Raw genomic sequence first — 26,972 nt, forward strand, 5'->3', positions numbered from 1 at the left:
GCCAGTTTTTGTTACGCTATCATTCGATATAAGTTCCTCGTAATGCTAACTGAAAATTTGCATTAGAGGATTTTCAGTTTCCAAGACAACTTTATATAAAATCATTGAACTACTTCATTTTTTATTTTCAGTTAGTTAAGGAAACAAATATTCAATACCTATAGATAAGTTTGCAATTTGAGTTGTGAATGAGAAGGATGTGACATAAATATCAGGTGCTTGTAGACTTGGCAGACAGATGTTTCCACTCCAACTGTGACACGCTTTTGTTAAACAGCTGCTGATGTACTAGTAGCTGTATGTACTAGTACTCGGATGTACTAATGTTTTTCTCTAATAGCAAATCATAGCTTGTTGGTCAGCTAAAGATAAAGGTACAGCCACTCGTAACGAATTATTCGTTCATTCTGACCGAAATCGCGAAATAAACAGAATTGTCTGAGCTGTGCATGCACACCGAATTCGTCGACAAAACGCTTTTAATTGGCTACCAAACCATTTTTTCAGCGAGCACGATTCTAGCAGCCGTTGCATTTAGTATAGTCCGGGACACGTATAACGGCACAAAATAAAATTACCAGCGCAATTCAACGTAGTACATACGATGCAGCTGCCTAAATTGCGTTCTTTTTGGTTAGCGTGCACGATTCTAGCAGCTTTTGCAATTTATATAGTCCGAAGCAAGTAAGGCGACACGCAAAGAAATATTACGACAATCTGATGCATCTAATTTGATTGCGCCAAAGATGGCAACTCTTTCTACTACTGAACTTTTGTTGCTAAAAAGAAATTATTATTATTAAAAAAGAAACTATTTGTAACCATGCTATCCGAACAATAGAGAATCAACAATAGTGCAATCTAAGCAGTTGCATCGCGTGTACTATGTTGAATTGCGTTGATACTTTAATGTGTGTCGTGGTACGGGTCTTGGGCTGTACTAAATGCAAAAGCTGCTAGAATCATGCTCGCTAAAATATAAAATTGCTTAGCCAATTAAAAGCGTTTCGTCGACGAGTTCGGTGTGCATGCACAGCTCAGACAATTCTGTTCATTTTGTGATTTTTGTCAGAATGAATGAATAATTCGTTCTGTGTGGCCGTGCCTTTACAGTAGGTTATCTTTTGCAATTTTAAACTGTTTAGACTAGCTTTGTAATTCAAGTCTTTGTGTCACCAAATAGATTCTGTAAGATGCCTTGTCAAAATCAAACAGGGCGATACAAACTTCTAGTTTGGCAGAATCACCTCTTTTTGCATCTGGTGTTCTTCAGTAATTTCTTTTTTGTGTCATTGTCTCAAAGGTTGTTTAATTTTGCTTATTTTATATCTGTGTTCACCCATATTTCTCCCTAGTACATCAATTTTTGTATTCCTATGAACAAGCCATGAAATCATTCATGCATTTTAAGACAGGAAATAATCTGTTAGTGAGCTCACAGCTGGAAATTCGTTGACAGCCTCTTTTCTGTTTTGAACTAGTAATTAGCTAGAATAATCAATAACTAGGACCTGTGACTTTATCAATCTTGACATTCGTTGGCAGGTACTACTTTACCTTCTTATGTTTTTTATGAAGGTTAATTATGTTTGTATAAGGTATAAACTTCAACATAATACATTTGCACAGTACTAAGTCTTGCCAGCTATGTGTCTTTTCGCAATTAATAATGCATATGACATTGTTGAACAAATTTCTTTGCTATGGCATTAAACCTTTGGTCAAAATCATGTTGTTTCTTTAAATGTAAGAATTAACCTGACATGCATGGATACCGATTCTAAAACTGAGATGTGTTGGTGAGATTGAAAAGTTTAATCTTACTTTTTTCTATGCTAAAATCTTTCTAACTGAACTAAATTAAAAAATTTGTTCACACTTATGCATGTAATTAAATTACAATAGAGCCAATTTTAAATAGAATTACAGGTACTTACTCCCATTTTCTAAGCACTTTCTTAGGCATATGTTTTTGTGCTAAAACGGTTAATTCTATATAACGAAATATTTGTTTTAAAAGCTATGTATTCATTGATACTATTTTCTATAATTAAAACATTCATAAAATAAAGTTATGTTGTTAATTATTTTATATCTGTCAAAGTTTAGACAGCAGATGGTTACATATACATTATCTTAACTGGTTTTGGTTTTATCCAATTTTGTCGATGGCAATGTAATTTACCCAAAAATTGACATTTTACTAAAATAACTGTAGCTCAATAGTTTCAATAAGGCAAAACATTTCATAGAAATATGCAGTTTAGGAATCTTGTGCAAAGTTTTGAAAGCAGAAAATTTGTGTAAGATTCCCTCTATCTGACGAGAAATTCAAACAACAGATTAGCGAAAAGTCTCTTAGTGGTTATCTAGCTGATAACCTTATTCAATACGTAAAAGCTTTACAAAGCTTTTATACTGCCCTATTACTCCAGGCATTAGTTTTTTTCCCGAAGTGAATGACTGTCAGCTATGTTTTTTTCATTTATAATGCAACTTAAACAATATAACTTTAGTAGCCAAAAACTCTAGAAGATAAAGTATGGTTTAAAACGCAAAATGGCTGACAAGAAAATCATTAAAACATCACCATGCAAGGCTCTTAAAGCAAACTGGGCCAGCGCGCTTCTTCACCGATGTAACTACATATTTATAATGAAATTATTTTAGTGTTTTTAACGTTTTGAAGGTAACAAGAAAAGTAATGGCAGTTTATGTTGGCTTAAACCTTTTTACTGTCGATGGACAGACTTACATAACTTTACAGCCTATTTTTCAGTCCTTAAATACACTCGCTATATAAAAATAATAATATTTCCTTAACCCTCCGCTATTGATTGTAGGAATATGTTTAAATTTACTAATTGACTTCAATTATTCCCCATGTAATAAGGACTTGTTTCTTAGAAATCACCATGACATTGATATTTACAAATTTAATTAAAGACAAAGCTAATTTCATTCTTGAATCATAGTATATTGCATTAATAATTCATGATTATTGACTTAAATGGAATTGAGCAGTAGAGGTTATGCAAGGCTGCTGACAGGTTGAATGTAGCGCTGATGAGTATTCGCTTACGACCTCTCTGGCTGAGGCTGTTCTGCACTTCGTAAGCAACAATGATTGCAAGTTTTTATGCCTTCGCTGAAGACACTGATATTCATGGAATAAAACAAGTTACTCGGGTCAAAAATGGAATGGTGAGAGAATGACAGTGAAACTGCTATTCATGATGCTATCTTGAATTCTTGTTCATTCAGAGAGTTATATTCTTTTGGCTCTAGTGGTTGTATTTTGTATTTGAATTCTTTTACGAGGTAGTAAGGTATGAGGTTGTTATTTTGTATCAATATTGCTCGAGAGACCTTAATTATTTTCGGTAGTTTTGAAAGTTTAAAAATAGTATTGATGCATGCTTGATAAGTTAAATTTTCAACTAGTATATTAAAAAATGTTGTAGAGTAGATTTGCTGAACTTGGGCAAGCTTTTCATTTCATTGTTGTTTTTTTCAAAATTTCACCTACTAATTTTTTTCTGTTTTTCCTTTTTTGTTACTCGAATATTGCCGATTGTTTCATATAGTTATTGCGATGACGCTCTATCAATTCACTTTTTTAAATCAATGAAATTTGGTTTAATAATTAAATAATTTATTTTGCGTGGAGGCTGTTCAAGATCATTTAAAAAATAATAATGTATTATCCTGTAATGTTTTCCGTTAAATTTGTGACACGACCTATATTGCTGGCAAATTAATCATTCATTTAGAATTTCAATATATCGCAGCTACTTTTTTTTTCTTTTTCATTAACAATTATGTGTAATTTTATCTTTATCATAAACAGTAAGCCATTTTATCTACTAAATCTTATCCGTGGTTGAAAACTGGTAGTAACATTATAGATCATGCAAATAAACAAAACTAAAAATATACTCGGACAATATAGTAACATGTTACGCAGACAGCTGTTTGAAATTTGGATTTTCTGCCCAACTATTGACTAGAGACATTATCTCCATTATATAAAAATACTCTGATAATAAGTAGTAGGAATTCGTAATGCAAAAATTCATCCACATAGATTTCATGTATTTCATACAGGCGCGGCGGGTTATTTGGTTTCTTCTACTCATGGGTTCTCTCGCCATGCTCATAGTCACAGCAAGAAGACAGATCATCTATTTCTTAGAGCGAGATCATGCTACCAAATATGATGTTAACTTTGTCCATCAACTTGGTAAGACTTCTGACTTTCTTTTATTTTTAACGTGAGTAAAAAGGCATTCCTGTATCCCTTGAACTTTGCTAGACTGTGTCCTGCTGTTTTACTAAAAGAACATATTCACTTTCAATATGGAATGTCTCGGAAGGCCGAGGGATATGTTTACAATAACGTCAATGTTGTTTGGTTTTCAGGTTTTGCACTTGCACTCAAATGTAAAACCGTTAGGCAATTCAGTCTTTGGACAAGCATTGTTTGCTGAATTTACCACATAGACTAGTTACATAGACTAGTTACATAGACCAGTTACATAGTTAAACTAGTTACATAGTTAGACTAGTTACATAGTTAGACTAGTTACATAGTTAGACTAGTTACATAGTTAGACTAGTTACATAATTAGACTAGTTACATAGTTAGACTAGTTACATAGTTAGACTAGTTACATAGTTAGACTAGTTACATAATTAGACTAGTTACATAGTTAGACTAGTTACATAGTTAGACTAGTCATATAGTTAGACTAGTTACATAGTTAGACTAGTTACATAATTAGACTAGTTACATAGTTAGACTAGTTACATAGTTAGACTAGTTACATAGTTAGACTAGTTACATAGTTAGACTAGTTACATAGTTAGACTAGTTACATAGTTAGACTAGTTACATAGTTAGACTAGTTACATAGTTAGACTAGTTGCATAATTAGACTAGTTACATAGTTAGACTATTTACATAGTTAGACTAGTTACATAGTTAGGCATAATTAGTCTAGACACTGGGACACAGTCTAGATTGTTAGGTTTAACCGAATATCTTTCATTTCAGATAGAAAATTATGTGTTTGGCAAGGACTAAAAAGTTTGTTATGAAAAAACGTTATGTTCGTTCATAATACGTCAATACAAATACAATAACTATGGTTCAGACTGTGATCCCTGTCTGTCCTGAAAAATTATGTCCTTCCAACTTATTTATATTAACTTTTAACCCGATATCTAATTCCAAAGACTCTAATTAAACAGCCAGATATCAACTTTCCTTTAGAAAGCAAGTGGTTGTTTCCAAAAGTTTTCAAAGATTTTCATGGTGGAAACAGATCATAGGAGTATTGTACTATAAAAGCAATTTGCTCAGATAGAAGCTATAGCTGATAGCTATGCATAACTGCTACGTTTTAATGTTGAATTTTACAGTGTTTTAGATAGCTCATTTGTCTTTTAGTTTCATGACATTTGTCTACTCAACGTTCTAAATTGAATTGACAATTTGTCCTCACAAATGCTTTACATATCAGTGTTTTATGATCAATAATTCTGATTATGTTTTAATGCTAGTCAAAGGTCATTCTCTATGATTCCAACAAATCTCGCATAAGCTGACACACACAATTTGGTTTTCAATGAAGTTTTAATTTTAAGCAGTTTATCTTAGCCTATTTGCCAAGTCATTGGCATTGCTAGGAGTAGGCAAATGTTATTTTCACTTTAATCTTGAAATATTTACACATTTTTCTTTGCATTATTATATGCAGCAGGGGAAATTTTCAGCACATTGAAAAAGGCTTTTCCCTTTTAGATGTCCCAATAATTGATGTAGAGACGCCCGACAAGATTAAGGTTAACTTGTGAATAAGAAACACTATCGGGGATGAAAAAACAGTCGTGTACTAATATCGACTTGTAGAGAGCCTAACCGCTGTCAAAAAAGGTTATTTCCATTAGTGTCATAATAGTTTCTCTGCTTGCCACAAACAAAAGATATTAAGGTGTCACAAACACTTTAGATATCACAGCATTATAACATAATATCTCTGTTGCCTTCCTGGATAGTAATGCAGGTAAAGGTCATAGCTCTTTGTGTCAACTTAATCACTGTATTCTGACATGCATCATTTGGATTTCTAATCAATTCCTATTTATAAGCAGTCTATCAAAGCCTTGAGCGCAAGCTTATCAATGCTGACAGCAGGAGGACATTCACTAGGTTACCTTGCCTTAAGATATCCATATAATTCATTACTTAAAATTATTCTCCTCCAGCCAGAAAGATCATATGCAACCATATTGTACAAACCTCTACTGGAGCCATGTCAGAGCAAGGGCGTTTACATCTAATTATAATATACTTCACGGGTAATTTTCTGTATATTTTTTATATAGATACATCTAATTATTTTTTTCATTAAAACAAACTAATAAGAATATGCTTCACAGAATTTACAGCACACAAGTTTGATATACTAACATCGATTAACATCTTTAAAAGTTAAGGGCTTCATTTGTCAAAGGTCTTTTCTAAAATCCTGTTTCAAAGGTTAATGCAGAAAAGTCATCAAGTATTTTTCAATAGATACATAATATATATTGGTTCAATTTTCAATATATTGAAGCACCATTTTAATAGTCGCTTTAAAAAATCAGTGTTGTTTATTAAATAGAGTTTCCTGCCATCACAATCTGTAACGTAAATCGGCATCGACGTTCGGCCATGACAATAAAAGATATTGCTATTATGGGTGCCCAGCTTGGTTTTACTGATGATCACCACAACCTCCTACATCCTGAGCTCTATCCTGAGGACTGGTACAACGAAACATTTTTAATGACAGACTGGGAAGCTGTGCACAATTCTATCACAGGTGAAACTCATCTTTAACAATTCTGAGAGGTCTTTTTCTACCATTCTCATAGGAGTTTTTGTGTTGTGTGTTGGCTCTTACTCATATGATTGAAAAAGATAGTTTGTATATGGTATTGTCTGTAGCATTTTGGAATGAAAAGTACAATCAACCACAGTACATCTCGTATCCAACTAAACAAAGTCGCTGCTGTAACATGTGAAACTGTATGGCCAATAAAAAAGTTTTTCGATGCTTAGAAAAAATATTGAAAAAGTTTTGCTGAATTTTTTTGTACCTTGAATTAAAATTTTTGCATTTGGCATCTAATAAAAATGTCATTACACTTTAAATTGAATGAGAATGTAAGCGCGCATCTTGAAGCTCTGAAACTAGTATGTATTAATATTTAAGACATAATGCGGGTTTCAGAGTGCTGAAATAGCATTATGACCTATTTTAATTGAAATCTCTGTTGTACTTCTGAATTTGTCAGAAGTACTCCTCTCAACAGGTGTCATTTACAAACAAGTTTAATCTCATCCAATTTTATGTTATTCAAATAGCTTTCTCCAACAAAGACAAACCTATTTCATTGAGGATTAAGAAAATCAATTGGCATCATTCTGTTAAAATTTCACATTATCAAATATGTTTTTCTACTTTGTGAAGTTTAAAGTTATTCTCGAAGCCACAAATAACTGAAGTTTAGCGAATCAATTTTTTTATTTTTTACAAACCTTTAAAACTTAGTAGTTGGTAAGACCAGACTTTTAATAATAATTCAGATTCAATTAAATAGCACTTGCGTTTTCAGTCTTACAAAAAATATGTCACAGTAACTTGAGCCTATATTATTCTATGATTCCATTAAATTAGATTATTTATTTTGTACTGGTATTGCAATGCCTTTTGTAATGGCACATGCTTAAGAATATCTTTGTTGCTTGGTTATAAAAAGTATAAGTACTCTTAGGTGTTAAACCATAACTGCAACAAAAGGTTTTCATTGTTTGTTGATGGTAAATCAGACACGCTGATTCCGATTTTGTACTCAAATTAAAGATTGATCCACTAACTTTCAAAGTCATTTTTGTTTTTGAAGACTTTTTTTACAGCCGTTCAATTTCAGTGTCGCAAACGACACAATCGACACAAGCCTCACCCATAAATATGTGAAGTAGCCTAGCTTTTTAGGGACGGAAGTTGGGGGTCTTTAGTCCAATCTAGAATTATAGAGACAGGTGTCTTAAAACCCATTATTCTCTCAATTCAGCCATCAAAATAATATCAGTCTTTAATGAAAGGTAGATAAGCTATTTAACAATGCTTGTAGTTTGCTACAGGATGTTTTAGTAGGCTGAAGGCCGAGAAAAATGAGCTCAAAAAAGCGTGATAACAACGCTAAATTGAGATAAAAGACAAACTACAAGCAATATGAAAAAGCTAATTTACTTTTCAGGAAAAAACTGAAAATATTTTTAAGGCTGAATTTAGAGTAGCTTGGGTTTTAAGGCACCCATCTCTATAATTCTGGATTGGACTAAACATCCCCAACTACCTTCCCTAAAAGCTAGGCTACGTCACATATTTATGGGCGAGGCTTGTTGTGTCGATAGTGTCGTTTGCAACACCGACACTGAGTCACTGTAAAAAAGCCTTCAAAAACAAAAATGACTTTGAAAGTTAGTGCACCATTCTTGATTTTGACTACAAAATCGGAATCGGCATGTTTGATTTACTATGAATAAACAATGAAAGCTGTTCGTGGCAGTTATGGTTTAAGTATATTGTGGCATGTTCCATACTTTACATGGTGTGTTGTGATAAAATTTTTCCTGCCATGTGTCCGCAACAACAATTTTATTATTGTTCATCCGCTTCTTAAGCAATATACGATATTTCTAAAGAATTAATGTAGAGCTTTTTTGTTCTAACCAGGAAAGCAATGACCTAATTTACATAATGCTACTCTGATAGTGATTCTTTGTATTGCTTTTCTTTCTATTTATTCAACACTAGATGAATGTCAGGCGTTGCTCGAGTAATAAAATAACCATACTATGGATTTGAGTAACTTAATTTGGTAAAGTTAGGCACTTACTATAATAAGAGTCGTGTCCTACATCTGAAGTTAGCTTGTGACATTAGGCGTAATGATCTATAACACAATCATGAACTTGAAGGCGCTAGTACTTTTGCGAGCCATGCAGAAGTGTGTGTCCTATTATTCCATGGTAAGGCAAGGACTGCGTGGTGTATTGGGTTAGGTCGTCGGGCTGCAGCCCTGGAGGTTCCGACTTCAAATCTAGCGCAAGGCAGATTTTATGCCTGTAAGGCTGTTATCGCTATAGTTAGACAGAGGACAGACAGACAGGGAGATTTGTATCTATAGACAAGTGTTGGGCATGTCAACAGGGCTAGTGTTGTTCACATTCGATTCATGCGTAATTATCTAAGCTGCATTTTCTATTTTACTTAAATACTTCATTTATTTTTATTTGCCATTTATATCCAACTTTGATGTTTAAAGACAATAATTTTTAACTATCTGAGCAAAAAGAGAAGGTATTTCGCAATAGATTTAACAAGTGCCTGAATGGGAACCATGACCTGCTTTAGATATGCTAGAACAAGGGTAGCTAACCGGTCAGATGTTAAAAGCCACAGTTTGTAATTGGTTGCTACAAAAACCAACTCACACACATAAGCACTAATGAGCTACCCTAGTTTCTTCTCTTTACTGTCATGTATGTGCAAAGACCTACGTTGGGGGCTCCTCCAGATTTGCTGTAAATGTGGCCCAAGAATATGATATAGAGAACAAAGATATTTAAAAATGCACACTAATTACTGTCTCTCCAACAATCTCACAGTTCATGTCTACAAAGCAGGATTGGTAAAAAGAAACACCAAGTTATTGGCCACCTTCTAACGGCTCAGAATAATTTTCCGAATCCGAGAAAAACATAATTTGGTCTAAGGCCTGAATTCCTGACATTCTTCTTAGCAAACTGATGCTCTAACTAACCGCGATAGTCAGCCTTCTTCTTTTGCCAAAGTAAAATTGTTCTAATACTTATTCTCTGTGTTCAATGACCCAAAATGTGAACACCGCAGAATAATTCACCGCAGAATACCGGACATCATCTCATGGCACTCTGGCTGAAAATCACTGTCTTGAAAAGTACATCAAACGCAACACGAACGTAATAGTCACACCAAACTGGCCTATGAGCTTCATTTGGCATGTATTGTGGCAATATTGTGCTAAAATATTACTTTGCACCATCTCTGAATTAAATTTTGAACTCTGATCTATATGCATGACTGAAGCAATACTAACAGCTTCAGACCTGAGTTAGGCTAAATATGTTCATTTTCTAAGATATAACTAAGATATAACCAAGATATAACTACACTTATGTGACCAGATGTAGCTACAAACCTGCCTGCCCTATGACATTGTTTGCAAAGACCGTCTGTTGTACATCGTATTATATCTTATGTTCCAGAAGATGACTTTGATTTGGCAGACTTCTATGCACGAACCGGCCACCGTTTAGAGGATTTGGTTCAGATGTGCAGCTGGAAGTCTCAGAAATGCAATACATCTTCTTGGGTTGTTGAATACACTCACTACGGCAAGTGTTACACCTTCAACAAATTTGCAGATCATCAGCTTCAGAAGGCTGGTTCAGGTAGCTATACCTTTTCTTCTTCAAAAACTTGTCTTTCACAAGTTCTTGAATTTTTTGTGTGTAACTTTTACCAAATAATTATATTGTTTTATCCTTTCAAGTTTTTAATGGTTTGCTTTTAATGGAACAAATGTATGTGACATGTGATATGATAACGCTAAAGGAAGGTGTCAGGCGAAATCTGCAATTTGTCTGTTCATGGTCACCAACAGCATTTCACAACTCTCTGAACTTGTATATTCTACAGCCCGTTCGGAACATCAAACATGAGATAATTTTTTAATTCGGTTAATTATCATTAACTTACATAAGCAAATAGAAAAATGCTAAATCATTCAAAAACCAATTTTCTGCAGACTGTCACTAATTGGGTGTGATAGTTAGCTATGTTTATTTATGTTTTAAATAATCAAACCAATTTAGTTTTTCCAAAAACATATTTTAAAATTATTGTGCTCTAAGATTTTGTTACAACAAGAAAATATTTTAGGCAATGGACTTTACCTAGTTCTTTATGATGAAGAGATTGAATATATAGAGACAAAAAACACCGATGACCTTGGAATCAAATTTCTTCCTCATGCTCAGCATGAACCTCCGTTCCTAAAAGAACTTGGCTTTGGGTTTGCTCCTGGATTTCATTACTTGGTCACTCTCAAACAAAAAGAGGTAAGCAAGTGATGTCCTTCGTTACAAGCAAAAGTAAGTGTTACTTTACATGCTGAACTTTCCTATGTGAAACTGTCATATTCTAAAAATTAACAAGTCTACGATCATCTTGTTGAATAGCAATCAAGTGTTCACCTATGAAGGAGGTTAAGCTGCAAGTTTCAGCGTGCTTAAAAAAAGACCAATTATTCTCTGACAGATGCTTTTTGAGCGCTAGAATGGTTTTATGCAAAAATTAGGAAAATATTTTTCAATTTACAAGTTTGATGAAATAATTTTTTGTTGTTTAGACTAAAACAAGCTGTTGTTTGTTTTATGTTGTAGAATATTTTGAAAGAGATCATTTTGTCTGGTGCTCAGTGATGAATGTTTTTTACAAAATAATTCTACTGGAGGGAGTGGTAGTTTTTGGCTATAAAGTTTAAATTTTCAGAAAATTAAAATCAGTTAAAAATTGAACAAGTGTCAAAGAATTAAAAAACCTTTGGTAAGGACTCAAGGTCTGTCTCGATGAAACAGGGATGTTTTATACCCACTTCAATAGGCTGATTTAAGGTATGCCGATGGCCTATTTTCCGATTATTGTTTTAGATAACTGCCCTGCCATTACCTTACGGAGTATGTGAGCAGGACCACCCTACTCAATACTTTCAGAACTACACAGTTCCAGGCTGTCGGATCGAATGTGAAACTGAGCGAATTTATGAGAAATGTAATTGCAGATTGGTTGAAAGTCCTGGTGATCACCCATTGTGTACCCCACACCAGTTTGAATGTGCTGAGGAAATGCTAGGTGACAACCACTTTAAGTCACAATGTTACTGCTTCAGAACGTTAACTTACCGTAGCCTTAGCACTTGAGACTTGTATGCATCAGAGACAAGAATAATACTTAAGTTCATATTATAATTCAGCGTTCAAAAAAAAATAAGAGCTCTGATTTTGAGTAAAAATATACAAAATGGTATTGAAGAATTTTTTTTAGTTTGATAGAGGTTAGTGGTTTGGTAACTTTATTGTCATGTTATACAGGCTACTGTTCTTACAAAATACTCCAGAGCTGCAATCCGTGCAAAAAAAATTGTGTTATCTCATTCCAGATTATTTTAATCAAATGTTTGCGCAACGTCGTTGCACAATGCAAATTTGTGCAATAAAAGCTTGCTAGCGGGGAGTTTGTAAACTTAATTTTGTATTTGAGTAGAATCTTTTTTACTTATCAAAAAATTTGGTAACGCCAAGGGCATGCTACTCTTCTTAATAACACTAGCGTGCATATTATTAAAGATAATATGAAAGTCAACCAGCTTGCTAAAAAGCAAATCACAGTTTTCTAATTACAATTAACTGAAAATCCCTAATTCCTACGACCTGATGTTCAAGTCCTCTTTGTAATTTTTTGAACTATACGGTAGCTTTTTTAATCTGTGAAGTTTTGTTCGTTACTGTATTTTTCAGCAAGCATAGAACAATCCAATGACTGCCTTTGCCAGAATCCATGTCACGCGGTTCAGTACCCGTATGCCATGTCTCTACTTGAGATTCGAGAAACTACCATAGACAAATTGAGGAAAGATCATCCCATACCTCCTGAGTTGAACACGTGAGTTGCCATAGAGAGACATTACAGCTTCAAGATGAATGTGTCTGCCAAGCCATTCTTTTTAACACACAAACATGTTCACAGCTCCAATAAGTTGTTTTTAGTTTATGCATGTAACTATTATATAAATTGCTACATTACTTTCACAATTTTTTATTAGCCATTTTTAGCAGAAAAATTATTTTTTACTGCAGTTCTGCTATTTCTATCATTATTTTTGGTCATCTGCTAAAATTCTTCTAAAAAATTCAATAAGATCGAATACACTCTGCTGGCAGCATACTTGCAGCCAAAATTTGCAACCAAAATTTGCAACCAAATTTATTTTTATAAATTTTTTGTGTGAAAAGCCTATTTGAATGCAGCCTGCCAGTTAGTATGGAGTACAAGCTTATAACAGGCTCCGTGATGCCACTTCATTAGATCATGAGCTAAACTACAATACATTAGTCAGGTTCGACTGTCACAAATTCACAGAATAGTTGTGGCTCCCAGTTTGACTTACGTACTCTAATAATGAAATCACCAAATCAGGGATTGCAACAAAAATTTCGGTACTGTTTGTTGTATTTTTACAAACAGTCGTTTCTCATATTTTTGATTTATTTTCTAGCACTACTTAATTTACTAGCTTGCATAAAAAAATCTATTATTCATAATTAGGGATCAGATCAGAAATGTTCCCACCAAAATCCTCAACATGATACAACAGCTTGGAACTCTTTGCACAAAATTCTGCACGATGTTTTAATTTTACTTTTGTTAGTGGTTACATATTTTTCTTTCTTTTTTAATATTTTTAGTACATGATATATGCATGTACTTTGTCTATCATGGTGGTAATGATGAAGTTTTTGATGGTTTATTTTTTCTTTTGAAATATTGTTGTAACACGTACTACATAACTATACATGTATATATTTTTGTCCATCATGGTAATATGTTAGACAGGATAGGAGTAAAAACTCCAGACTATTTTTTAAGAAATTTTCACTTATTATTTTTGTCATAAAAACTGATAGCCTTTAGCGTGCGTTTGCATTCATTGTTATTAGCGGTTGAACCAAGAAGCTGCACTGCTTGTAGAATTTTTCTGGGTACCAAAACAATGTGAGAATGTTTCTATGTACACAGACAAGTGATGTTTATGTCATCACCGTTGTACATTCTATTTGTCGGATTACAAGGTTCTAATTTATTATTTATAATTAGAAAATCTACAAACACTTGTCCTAAAGCATAAATTATTAATTCCATTAAATGCATGCATTCGCTGGAGGGGTTTATTAGCATTAACAAAAACGATTTTTGGCTTCCTGCCACTGAAACTAGCTCATCATCGTGTTCTAGAAATTTTCGCAAATTTTGGCAAAAGGAACAGACTGTATCATTTGATATTTGTAACATTTTCATGAGTATGCATATCTAGAATGGAACTACATAAAGAAAGAATTACTCATTGGTCAATAAGTTAGCTTTCTGTCAACACTTACAAATGTTTAAAGGTTGACTTGCAACAAAATTTACTTCACGGTTATTTGGTAGCAAAAGATTCACCATGTCTTACTCTGTTGTGTTGTGGTGGCCAAATATGTGGAAATGTGATTACAAGCTCTTAAAAGCTCAAAAATAAAAAGCCGCCGTAGATTGGAGTCTCTATTTCTCTGACGTAGTCATGAAATTTATTTATTGTCTTGTCACCTGATGTTATCACGTGAATTGAAAGGCCAATAAAAAGCTCGATATAAAACTTATTGTAGCACTAGTTTATGACAAACACTTCGGGTTCAAAGCCCTTATCAAATATAGAAGCTCGCTACTTTACAGTTTCGTTTCAGCTTGGTCCAATCATCTAGTCATAATCTGATCATTTGACTCACACTCTCTGCCAAATGGCGCGAACAATTTATGCAACAGTTTTCGACTATCACATGTGACCAACAGGCCCCTCATGTTTATCAGAGGATAAGATGCACCCCCTTCGAACTAAGAATAAAAAATTAAACTAATTTTTATGCTAGGTTTTGAAATATCAGTGGTCAAAGTGACTGCATTATAATGATAATGAATTAGACCCGTAAAGACAATAGGAGTGGTTTTTTGAATGCGTGAAGTTTATTTGGGAAAATATTTCGACGAATGAGGCTGCATGAAAGTGTAAAGAGAAGCTATCTTGTTCAGTTACGTCCCATATGAGCCGTTTTGGAAAGAGATTCTAATCTACGGCAGTTTCATTATGGCTGTGACTAACTGTTCGTTTTTTAGCTTTCAAGAGCCTGTAATCACATTTCCACATATTTTGAACCTACAACACAGCAGAGTAAGACATGGTGAACATTTTGATACTAAATAACTGTAGTGTAAATTTTGTTGCAAGTCAACATTTAAGCTGACCAGAATATTTCCTCATCTGACCTTATCTTCTGTTTCTAATCTGTCGGTGTAGGAATTATATTATCTAAAATTGTTTGTACTATGATACCTATCTACCAATATTGTCATTTAACCAGAACTTGCTCAATGAAATGGAGATTTATTGGATACCTGAGTTGTTTCAGAAAAGGATAGTTAGATTTTATTTGTACTGAACCTGCATGATCACTTTATTAGAGTTGTGCTACCATACAACCTGCTTAAAAATCTTATGTACTGGTAATACAGGCGCTATATATAGTGCTTTTACTTGATATAAAAACTCTTTTTTGCTGCTATATCTTAGAGATGATTATACATAAGCATGTTTATGTGAGAGCTGTGTAATACCTGTGTTAACAGCTCTGCGCGTGTACAACCACTATTTCAAAAGTAGCTAGCTAGTTGCTCAAATGTTATTTCAAAATGAAGTCAACTCCTGTTAACCTGTGTTTAAATGTTTAAATTTTTTTCAGCAAACTTGCTTTTTTAGCTTGCCCTTTGCTTCACCCAACAGTGAATCCAGAAAGCTAATACTGTCTAAGAGGTTCTCGTCAATTTATACAGTTGCTGGATTTTATGAAGCTTGTACCCTGAATTTAATAACAGTCAATCTGTAATAACTTATATTACTAAAATATTCCCATGACCAAACACAAGCGAAGCAAGTGTTTGGGAGCTTCGTGATAAATGCATATGTGCACACAACTCCCGAAAAGTATCCACCGACAGCCATACCCAAACCCTTGTACCGAAATCCCACCAAAAAATTTAACCATTTTTCTGTCGAGTCGTTTAAATATAATAGTGATACAAAACACCTATACACTTATTTAAATATGTTACCAAGTCTGAGGAATGTGTCGAAAATATCCTAAAACTTTAACATCTGATCGGATTATACATAATTAGAAAAAATAATTTGGCCTAAAATCGCCATTCAAACCTGACAAGCCTTGCTAATCAAAATTAAGGCCAGCCAACAAAACGCCCATAAAGCCGTGCGATAGGTAGTAGAACCATAAAGTCGTGCGAATTTCACGATGAAAACGTGCACATTTCACCAGTCTATGGCATTGTCCAATTGCCGAAGGTTTCTGTAATAAACATAGACCATTTGAGGCGTAGACCGATTTACAGGTACGAAAATGTGGTACACAGATTATCAGCCTTTGTTTTTCTGTCCAATTACCGAAGGTTTCATTAAATTATCTAGAACATTTGCCAAATTTCTTTACATCTTATGTACAAACTAGGCTGATCTACAATGCCCCTTTATGACAAGAACATTTCTGTATTTTGCTCTAGTTTGCAGAAAACTTGCAGACACACGTGAATGCTAATGCTTGATTTCTGTTACAGACCGCTGTCAAAACCATTCTATATTTAGCACAACCAACTTTCAAACTGTGTATATTACACTGCAGCTTGCAATCTTACTTCTAATATTGCATTTCTCCTATTGCAGGGGAGAGATATAAACATATAATCTTTTCCTTTCATTAATGCTGTTTGTTGTACATAATAACACCCAGTACATTACAGCTACTATTGCAGCTACCATTGCAGTTCTCCTATTACGCTGCAGTGCCATTTGACTGCTAATATTACTTTTGCCAACCGGCAGTACCCTTTCTTTTTTCCATCATCACTTTGATCGTGGCCTGTATGGGAATTTCTAGTTAGGAAAAAAAGCATGTAAACTCAATTGAAGTTGCTTACCTAATTTATCTTTGCTGTGGTTTCAAATTATTATTGTTAATTCGAAGTTTATTATTGCGCTTCGCATTGTAAAAAATGCAAGAATAGTAATAATTTATGTATTTGTATTTTTAGGGACAACATCATTGTCCTCAACATCTATTTTGATTCGCTGTCATTTGAAACTGTGACCCAAGTGCCTGCGTACACATTCAATTCGATAATAAGTGAGTATTATACAATATTTGCCTAACTGATTAGACCCATAAAGTTTCTGAAAGCTCATCTCAACCTCTTAAGCTTTTCCGGAAATCATGCAACAGTTTTAACAGCCAGTTGTGCATATTGTGCTGTTTAATTGTCAGCCTACCAAAGGTCAAAGCATCATCAATGGCCGTTAACCCTTTCACTGCCCTTCACGATTTTATGCGAATTTTACGATCAACTGTCGTGGACCGCTTTTTGCAAAATCAACTGTGGTTGCATAGTAACTGAATATTAATGAGTCGTGACAACATAACCAATGATTATTAGTATTTCTAAGGCATTAAGAATGTTGTCTGAATAATTCTCTAAAAATTAGCCTATATTCACCAAGCAAATTATAGTCTTTGATAAGGGAATTTTAAGTCAAAACAAACTTTATTGTTGACAACCGAATATTTCAGTTGCACTATGGTTTTCGCAAGAACCTCACGTGTTAGAAACAGAATAGCTTTTTTGATGACATTACAGCCAATTCAGATTCAGAATGAATTAAATACTCAGATAATAAAAGTGCTAACACTGACTCTGATGATGGTGAAAGTAATAGTTTTGTAAGAGTAAGTAACATTGTAGAGGATCGTTATAACTTCATTGCGATTGTATATTCACAAAGCTTTAACCACTGCACATTGTATAAATACATCAAATTTTAGCATAGCTTTTTTTATTAAAATGCTCGCGAAATTAATTATATAACAAAAATGTTCTAAATAGGCTCTGAAATTGAAAAAGTTGCATGCATATCAGGCAGCAATGTCAGCAACTTTTGGTAAAATTGCTGGCAGCAGGTCGAAAGCTAAATTTGTACCCGAATGGCATCGAAAGAGTTACATAATATAATGGGTGATTTTCACTTTTCTTTGGCTTGTAATGACAGGTCCTTTTGTAATATATTTCTCTGACTATACGATATTTATCCTCTCAATATTTAATTTTTTTACAAAAACTAACAATTCCTAATTTCATACATAAATTTCATTGATAATGCATTAAACAACCCAGTTCTTCGACAAACCCATAGATATAGTAAACCCTAGATACGCGAATAATCTAAATAAGTGAGGCCTATAATTAGCATGACGCAACGTCATTGTGATGTGTAGAGTGAATCAGCTGATCTATGAATTCTTATTGACTTACCACTAAAAACTGCATAATTTTTCCATAGTTTGTGCATCTGAGACTGCATATTTTATTGAAAATATATAAAGCCTATATAATGACTTTAGATGAGAAAAACAAGAATCTTAGACACATGGTAATGGATAATACCAATGATTTAGAAGCTTCTATATCAATGATAATACAAAGAGTGACCAAATAGAAATTAAACTAATAACAAACTAATGAATCAAATGAGATTTAGAAGCAGTTACGCTGGACCACTGTGTTAAACACCCATTAGACATGACTGAAAATAACTAGACGAGATAGTTTTTGTCTAAGGTTGGTTGAACTAGACTCCTGCTTTGAAGCGGCATAGCGTATTCTGATTTTAATATAGCGATTTGCTATAGTTTTGAGTAGATTCATGACATGCACTGTACATGTAAAACCTTGATTGAGGTTATGTAATAAAACATATGTTACTGTCTGTAATGTTACTGTCTGTAATGTTACTTGTTTAATAGCTCTCTGTGTGATACCATAGCTCTCATGTGTAAACGTAAGCACTTTTCTGCCGCAAAACGTATTTGACCTATCAATGGTTGTGGCGTCACCAATCCTCCTCTGTTATTAACTGCGATTAGGGTTATGTCGTCACTACTTCTACTTCCCTCTAGTTTTATATCGTTCAAGAACTTGATACAGTCATCACATTAGAGTTAAAAAGAATTCCTCATCACTGAACTCCTCATATTCACCTTCCTCAGCTTTTGTCTTTTCTTCTTCTTGCTAGCCAGAGAATGTAGTAGAAGTTTGCCAGTTTTTTTCAGCCCTGCTCACATTCAGATCAATACAGTTAGCATTGGGACTTGGTGTGATATCTGCTTTTATGGGCAGTGCTTGGAGTGCAGATCTAAAGCTTTGCACATCCGGGTTATTGTTATAGCCACCCTTAGATCATATCTTGGAAAACAGTCTCAATGTGATACTGGTTGGTCTTTAAGGTTAGGAAGTAGTTGATGTAAGGGTAGTTGCGGAAAAGATATTGAGCAATGTCATGTACAGATTTGGCTGCTGACTCAAAACCAACGATGAAGGTTTTCCTATTATTTTCCACTAGCAGCTTTCCGCTTGGTGTCTTTAATTGACATAGAGAACTTATGATATTGTTGAGAACTTTTTGTTTTGTGTTCAAGTTCTGTCTTGTTATGGGCATTTTATCATCCCTGCCATATGGGTCATGGCAATTCAGGATATACCTAGGGTGTTGCACTCTCCTCTGATGACATTTCACCAAGAATTTGGTCTTATTGTTACATTTATGACTTGAAAACTAGTATGACAAGCATGCTTTCACTACTAAACTCATTGCTCAACTGAAGGCTCTGATGCTGTGATGCACATCACTGTGACATAATGTCATGAAAACGATAGCCAATTATATGCCTCACTTTTGCTCCATTGTAATGATAGCTATTAGCCAATCTAGGGTTTATTGTATCTATGGACGAACTGCACACAAGCTACATATATTATGTAATAGTACAGTAACTGATAGACTGTCTAATCTTTGGGTTTCAAAGACCCACATTTAATGCTACCAAGCCTCATAAAAATTTACTTATTTCTCTTATGCATTGAAAAGCTGTTGTGTTATTTCATTAAAGAATAGAAAAATGTATCTTATTAAACGCGAAAAAGCTAAATTTTTGTTGGTTAATGTGGTAAATATACTTTTTTAGGCTTTTTCTATTTAATCTAATTCTGAACTTTTTTGATTAGAATGAAATATTGGTGACTTTTTATTTGCCTTTGTCAATAAAATTTGAATATAAGTTTTCAGGTTTGAATATAAAATCCTTACGCAATTTGTACTGTTTTTACTCTTGTCTAGATTACTTTAGGTTTTTTGTAAAATATTTATGCCTTATCTGATTTTCTAACTTCTTTTTCACTGGGACACTTTAGGGTACATTCGACATTAGCTGTTGACACTTTTCACATGGAAGTTAGCCAAATGATTGTTAAAAGTTTAGGTATGCGCTTTTAGCATAAAGCTTGGCTTGTTGTCTGAAAAATTGTGTGTGTAAGGTCTCATCTGCTTGTTCTAAAGCCTTGCCTTAATTTACCAATAAAATCATGTAACAAATTTTATTATCATGGGATTACTTGCATATTTTGCAGGTATTTCTTCAAAATCATAGTCTGTTACGTGTAAAATTATATTTTAACTGTATGTGCTTTACAACACATTTTCTGATGATTCTTTTCTTTTAAACAGTTGGTTTAATTACAAGAATTTGTTTAATTACAATAATTTGTTTAATTACAATAATTTGTTTAATTACAATAATTTGTCTAATTACAATGTATACTACTTCGTCTACTCGAAATTCTTATCTCTCTTTTTTATCTGCTTCCTGTTTTGAAATCAATGTTTAATTTTCATAGTTTTCAACCTCTTAATAATAGTGCCTTTTTAAGCAAGGCATCTTGTAAATGCTAAAATAATTTTTTTCATCTAAAAAATCAGTTTAGAAAGAAGGATAAAATGAGTTTACCCTGACTTTTTTACTATTTCTCAGTTTTTATGCCGTTATTCAACTTTTTAAATTAGAAAAAAGAAGCTACACGTCATCGTTTCTATGTTACTCTTAAGAGATTTTTTCTTTCAAGTGTGTTCTACGACTGTTACCATTGTTTTAATTGGTCTGTCAAGTATGCTTTTCTCTAGCTATACCTTTTTTACATTTTTATATTTAATTAGCACTAAGCCAGGCATTACCTTGAATTTCTTTAGTTTTTTAATCAGATAATCCACAGCACATATAATTATGAGTCGCTACACCACTTTCTCGGCATCAATTCATTTGGGGCAATTGTCCTTAATGCTTGTGAAGGAGCATTCTTGAGTTTTTATTAAGATGGGTGTCTAAGAGTTTGGTTGTTTGGAACTAGACAGTTTTTAAACCAAATATTTTAGTGACCTGGTGGAAGGCACAGAGCCTATACGTGTGAAGTTTGGATGGACTCAGTCAAAAAATGTAAAACCACATAGAGCTTACGTAGACGAACAGACAGACACAATGACAGCGTGAAATCTATTATTATAGATTATCATTTAATATTCATATAGGTATCGATGCTTTTACCTCAATTTCATGAAATTCAGTTTCTCGGAAATTATAACATTTTTATTGTTTTTCCATAGTTTTATTGTTTTTTCACTTTTCTCCATACTTTGACATGACTTATGCTTTTTTGACTAGGAAATTTTTATGACAAATTACTATGTGAATCAGGATTCTGGCTGCTGGATGGATAAACTTAGTGCATTTTGATAAGGAGGCCATGGGCTTCATTCATGAGCATTAAAATAGTAAATTTTTTGTTACGTTCGGTTTGCTATTAAACTGCAAGCAGTTACCTAAAATTAAAAAAAATTGTAAATAAAAACTTATCTATGTAAAATCTGCAGAATATAGGAAATTAATAACAGTTTCCATATTTAGGAAGCAAAATGTTTCTATTTTAGGTGATTTAGGAGGTGCTATGGGCCTTTGGCTTGGAGCAAGCATTTTAGCAGCAGCGCAAATGTTGGACTACTGTGGTAGAATGTGCCACGCTCGCTTCATCTCTAAGGCTTCTTGTTGCAACCCGACGGAGGTTGATGACATAAAACCAACAGCAGTGCAGGCGGAAAAAAGAGAGGATATCGTGTCTGTTTGGGCAACTCCCCGGAATCTGAGTCAATCTGCGTCTGATCTCAAGGAAGAAGACATATCTGATGTTGATTAGATTTTGTAGTGACTGAGTAACATAAATACTTTTATATTTGACCAGATGTCTCTTTTGTGCTGACATGAGCTGTGATATTATAAGATATGTAATTGATTTATCCCATGCTTTCAATGACTTCATTTATGTTGTAACTAGCTATGACAAAAGCTGATATGATTCTTTCGGAATGTTGCCCATAACAATCGCTAAAATTATGTTGGAAAGTTTTACTTCAACAATGATGTTACATAGCATTATTGGAAAAGGCAGAGTTGTAAATAGAACTAACACAAAATAAGTCTGTATTGTTGAAACAAAACAAACTGAGCATTTCACACATAATTGAAATCTTGAAGCAATTTTTGGTTTAGTGCATTTATTTTCACAATGTGAATGTTTGAACTTTTTCATTGCGTGTCTTATCATAAGTTTCAATAATAATATATTTTCAAGACAAATTGTTGAATAGATTACACAAGTTTGGCATGAATTTGAACAGTCAACTCGATCGTAATTTTGAGCTATTACTCTGTGAATTGACTCTCCAAAGCAACATCAGTACTCCAGAAAGTGCCAAATCTTTATTGTTTAAAAAACATTACGTCACAGTTTAGAAAATTTCCCTCTTCAAAGACTCTTAAATCGTAATATAGTGGAACCTCGGTTCTCGAACATAATCCATTCCAGAAAGTTGTTCGAGATCCGAAACAAAGATTCCATTAGAATTAATGTATGTAAATTTTAATCCGTTCCAAGTCGAGAAAACAACTTCAGTAAAGTATTTTCTTTACATTTTACGCCATAAACTGTGGGGGTCTTATCATGTTTTGTGACGATTTTGATGACCCCATGACAGGATAATTGAAAAGTGACAGACGAGAAGACCGTTACTCACTGTGGGTGACGTTGATGAGAGGCACGAGATGACAATGATTGTTTCAGTTTTTCAACCCAACCCATTGCTACCAGAATGGATATTTGTGTTAAAATAATGAATGTTAAGAAAGAGGTTGTTTTGGTTACCAACTTGACAAGAGGTGACGAGAGTGATTTTAAAAGTGATGACAATAGTTTTAAAAGTGACTATTCTGACGACAACTTTGTATGGTAGGACCCCCAATTGTACTGTATACTACATGCTATAAATAAAAACCAGTAGATATAGATAGTGTTTATTTCTAATAGAAGATTTCTTATCTATGATGATGAAAAAAGAAAACAAAAAATAAACATTTTGTATGTTTTGCTTTTAAAACATCCTAGGTTATGATACAATATCAAAATTTGCAGAAATTGATAAAAAAAACATCAAAAAATGCAACAGATCAGTTACATCAAAAATTGTGTGAAAAAAGAAAATATAAACAGCAATTGCATGTTTACTTCACATCTTTGAAAGAGAATCCCCCAAAACAATTTAGGGTAACTCGACTGGAGGAGTTGCCTCCCTAGCAAATCTCTTCGGTAGAAGGACGTCATCCCAGATGGTTCGTTCCTTTTTGCAAAGAGTTTATGAAGCGTAACTCTCTACTCCCTTTGTTAATGAATGTTTCCATGCTGTTTCCGGAGCTGTTCTGAATGTTTAATTCCAATGCTCATGCTCCGGTTTGTTCGAGAACCGAATTGGTCAAGAACCAAAATGTTCGAGAACTGAGGTTCCACTGTATTAGAATTACAAACTTCGTAACTGCCAGCAATAATAATTACTACCATAAAACTCCACCTTTTTTTCTACAGTGTGATGGTAGAGCCACAGTTATCAATTTCTTTTCATAATGTTATTGTTTCAACTTTAAAAATCTATATTCAATTGAAATTTTAGATACATGTATTTGCTTAAAATTTTATAATATATAATACTGGCAGTATGTCAGTTTTTGTCCAGGATTTCATTCCTTTTCAATTTAAAGCCTGCAAGTGGGTGTTTAAGAGGCTGATTTTCAAAAACCAGACAGGGTTTTGAAACAAAATATTTTTGGTACCTGGCAGAAGGCTTTTAGTAATTTGATTAAAGACTGGTCCAGCACTAAATTCCTATAAAGTGCAGCTCATAAACAAATTCACCAAAAATCTTTTGAAAGTTTCACCAAAAAGTTTTTCAAAATCAGCTTTGCCAATCATAGTTTGTTTTAAAAGCATGGTTATTTTATGTGTGGTAGGACAACTGCAAACTCCATTCTTCTTGAGCATATCACTGAATAAATAACTCTTAAGTATTCAGTACAGTATATGTCATAAGTTGGGGTGTTTGAAAAATTTTAATGTTTTGACAACTCTTCAATTGCTTAACTTTGTGACTGAATAGTTTTCAAGTGCTGATAACTTCCTAAGCAGGTTTTAAGTTCTAAAACCATTACTAGACATTCTATACAATTTTGCTGCTTACCTTTTGAGTTAGTTTAATCATGGCAAATATTCTCATTAATTCTCATTATTAATGAGCAAAATTCAAACAAAAGTCTGTAAAATAAAAACATATTGTTATTAGCAATGATGTGGTTAACAAATACAAATGTTACCAAAGCAGTCTCACTTTTGAAACAGTGTTAATACTTACTCCTATTCAGTTACCAACATTTTCACCACTTTTGTTAAAGCAGTTTTTGAGTTGCAAGCAACTTGTTATTCTTTTTACAAAGCTACAAAGTTTCTGTTCGAGTGTAATATTTATTTAATTTGTTTGTGCAGCTTACTATTGCGTTCCCAGGCTTCGAATGGATTTGGAGTTGACCTCTGTTGACGAATTCGCATCTTACCCTTCCAACTATTTGAAGTTGCACTTTATCAATCTTTCTAAGACTACCGATGTACTTCTCATACAGAACTTGTTAAAGTAGACTCGCTTTTGGGTCAAGGTCAAAACTGTATGGAAGACTGTTCACAATAGAACAGTCTTCCAATAGACGATTATCTCATCATCGTTGTATGAGCAACCTATGGCTGGCAATAGTAAGTACATGTAGAATAAACCTGCGTGAAGGTGTGATGAAATGCGCTGAATTTTTACCTCCACTGAGAAGAGCTTAGCGAGGTATTATCGATTCAAATCTATTTGCAGTGGGCATTTCTATGATGTCGAATAATAGTCTCACTGCGATTGCCTTGGCACAAAGTTTGCAAAGCAAAATGACGTCAAATCTGTTCAGATTTTACCATTTCTATGATTCGGATTGGAAGAAACTCCAAATCCCTTCGAAGCATGGAAACCCAGTAAATGTTTGCTTAGGAAATAAAAATTCTTGAACGTTTTTACACTTTTAGAGGGTAATGATAGCGTTTGAAGCATAAAGCCTTTAGTAAACCTTTTAGAGGGTAATGATAGCGTTTGAATCATAAAGCCTTTAGTAAACCTTTTAGAGGGTAATGATAGCGTTTGAATCATAAAGCCTTTAGTAAACCTTTTAGAGGGTAATGATAGCGTTTGAATCATAAAGCCTTTAGTAAACCTTTTAGAGGGTAATGATAGCGTTTGAATCATAAAGCCTTTAGTAAACCTTTTAGAGGGTAATGATAGCGTTTGAATCATAAAGCCTTTAGTAAACCTTTTAGAGGGTAATGATAGCGTTTGAATCATAAAGCCTTTAGTAAACCTTTTAGAGGGTAATGATAGCGTTTGAATCATAAAGCCTTTAGTAAACCTTTTAGAGGGTAATGATAGCGTTTGAATCATAAAGCCTTTAGTAAACCTTTTAGAGGGTAATGATAGCGTTTGAATCATAAAGCCTTTAGTAAACCTTTTAGAGGGTAATGATAGCGTTTGAATCATAAAGCCTTTAGTAAACCTTTTAGAGGGTAATGATAGCGTTTGATTCATAAAGCCTTTAGTAAACCTTTTAGATGGTAATGATAGCGTTTGAATCATAAAGCCTTTAGTAAACCTTTTCTCGTAATAATCTAAGAGCTTTTGTCATTTAGAAAAAACCAATCAGCATGAATAAAAAGGTAGTTTTAGCAAATAGTTTTGTAAGCAATTAAACTTTCATCGGTTCTGAATACTCCAGCAAACAGATCTTCTAATTTGGTTCTATGAAACAGAGATTTGTTATCATGCTGTAGTGTTGATTGAATGCACTGAATCACATCTTATGCGTGACATCTTTTGTTACTTTTGTCAATCTTGTTATTCTTGTAATGCTTGTGATGCTGACTAAGGTTTCTCAATCTGATTATTGATAATTTGACGTCAAATTTGAGATATATACTAATGTTACTACAGCTTTGAAATTGACCATTGGCATGGTCTACATAGCTAAATAGTGATTTCTTTCTATTTCTGTACACGAAAACTGCTGTTTGTTTTAAACAAAAACTTGTTAAAGTAAAGGGTAACATGCTCATGTCTATATATTTGGACAACCAACTGTACTTTCTTAAGCTATTGAGTTAAAGCTATCAAGCTCAGTCTGACTGGTTAACCCTTGGATTGCAGCTGACACCAGCATTTAAAGTAAAATTTTAATCATGTTAATATGTTTACAAATGAATTTTTTTGCAGTAGTCACCTGTTTTTCAGTGTCACCCATGTAACTGGTAGTATTTTTTGATTCGCTCAACGGACACTTGTGTTGGATATGCCTTTCTTGATAAAACTCACAACCTCATAACGTACATGGCATCCGGATAAGGATAATGCAGAAGTCTCCTATCACTCAACAACATCTTACATGTATCCTAATATGGGGAACTTTAACAGAGATTGAGTCCACTAGCTTTTTTATAACCATGTACTCACTAAACTTTGCTGTTGTTCCAAGAAAAAGAAAGCAGCAATAGCCAGAGGTTGCTAACATGATAAGCTACTGTAGCATTTAGGGCTATTCTCATAATTATTTTGCAAATCACTTTTATGGGCTTTGTAGCTTTTATCATAATTATTTTTAAAAG

At 33.7% G+C, this 26,972-nt stretch overlaps 1 protein-coding gene across 3 annotated transcripts in view; it reads left to right on the plus strand.

Moving 5' to 3' along the window:
* The window catches only part of LOC137399779 (acid-sensing ion channel 2-like), a 31,131-nt gene extending 8,614 nt beyond the window's left edge, over nucleotides 1–22,517 (plus strand). The window contains exons 2-9 of one of the 3 annotated variants that reach the window (XM_068086001.1): nucleotides 4,108–4,243; nucleotides 6,669–6,869; nucleotides 10,364–10,549; nucleotides 11,040–11,218; nucleotides 11,810–12,011; nucleotides 12,677–12,821; nucleotides 17,070–17,161; nucleotides 21,844–22,517. In XM_068086001.1, the coding sequence (XP_067942102.1) occupies nucleotides 4,138–4,243; nucleotides 6,669–6,869; nucleotides 10,364–10,549; nucleotides 11,040–11,218; nucleotides 11,810–12,011; nucleotides 12,677–12,821; nucleotides 17,070–17,161; nucleotides 21,844–22,106 (1,374 nt within the window). In that variant the 5' untranslated portion in view covers nucleotides 4,108–4,137 and the 3' untranslated portion in view covers nucleotides 22,107–22,517. The remainder of the gene's footprint in view (nucleotides 1–4,107; nucleotides 4,244–6,668; nucleotides 6,870–10,363; nucleotides 10,550–11,039; nucleotides 11,219–11,809; nucleotides 12,012–12,676; nucleotides 12,822–17,069; nucleotides 17,162–21,843) is intronic. The other 2 variants (XM_068086002.1, XM_068086003.1) reach the window with 2 other exon arrangements.
* Nucleotides 22,518–26,972: the final 4,455 nt, after the last annotated feature.

This window comes from Watersipora subatra, chromosome 7 (assembly GCF_963576615.1).
Source record: "Watersipora subatra chromosome 7, tzWatSuba1.1, whole genome shotgun sequence".
Classification (NCBI taxonomy): Eukaryota; Metazoa; Bryozoa; class Gymnolaemata; order Cheilostomatida; family Watersiporidae; genus Watersipora; species Watersipora subatra.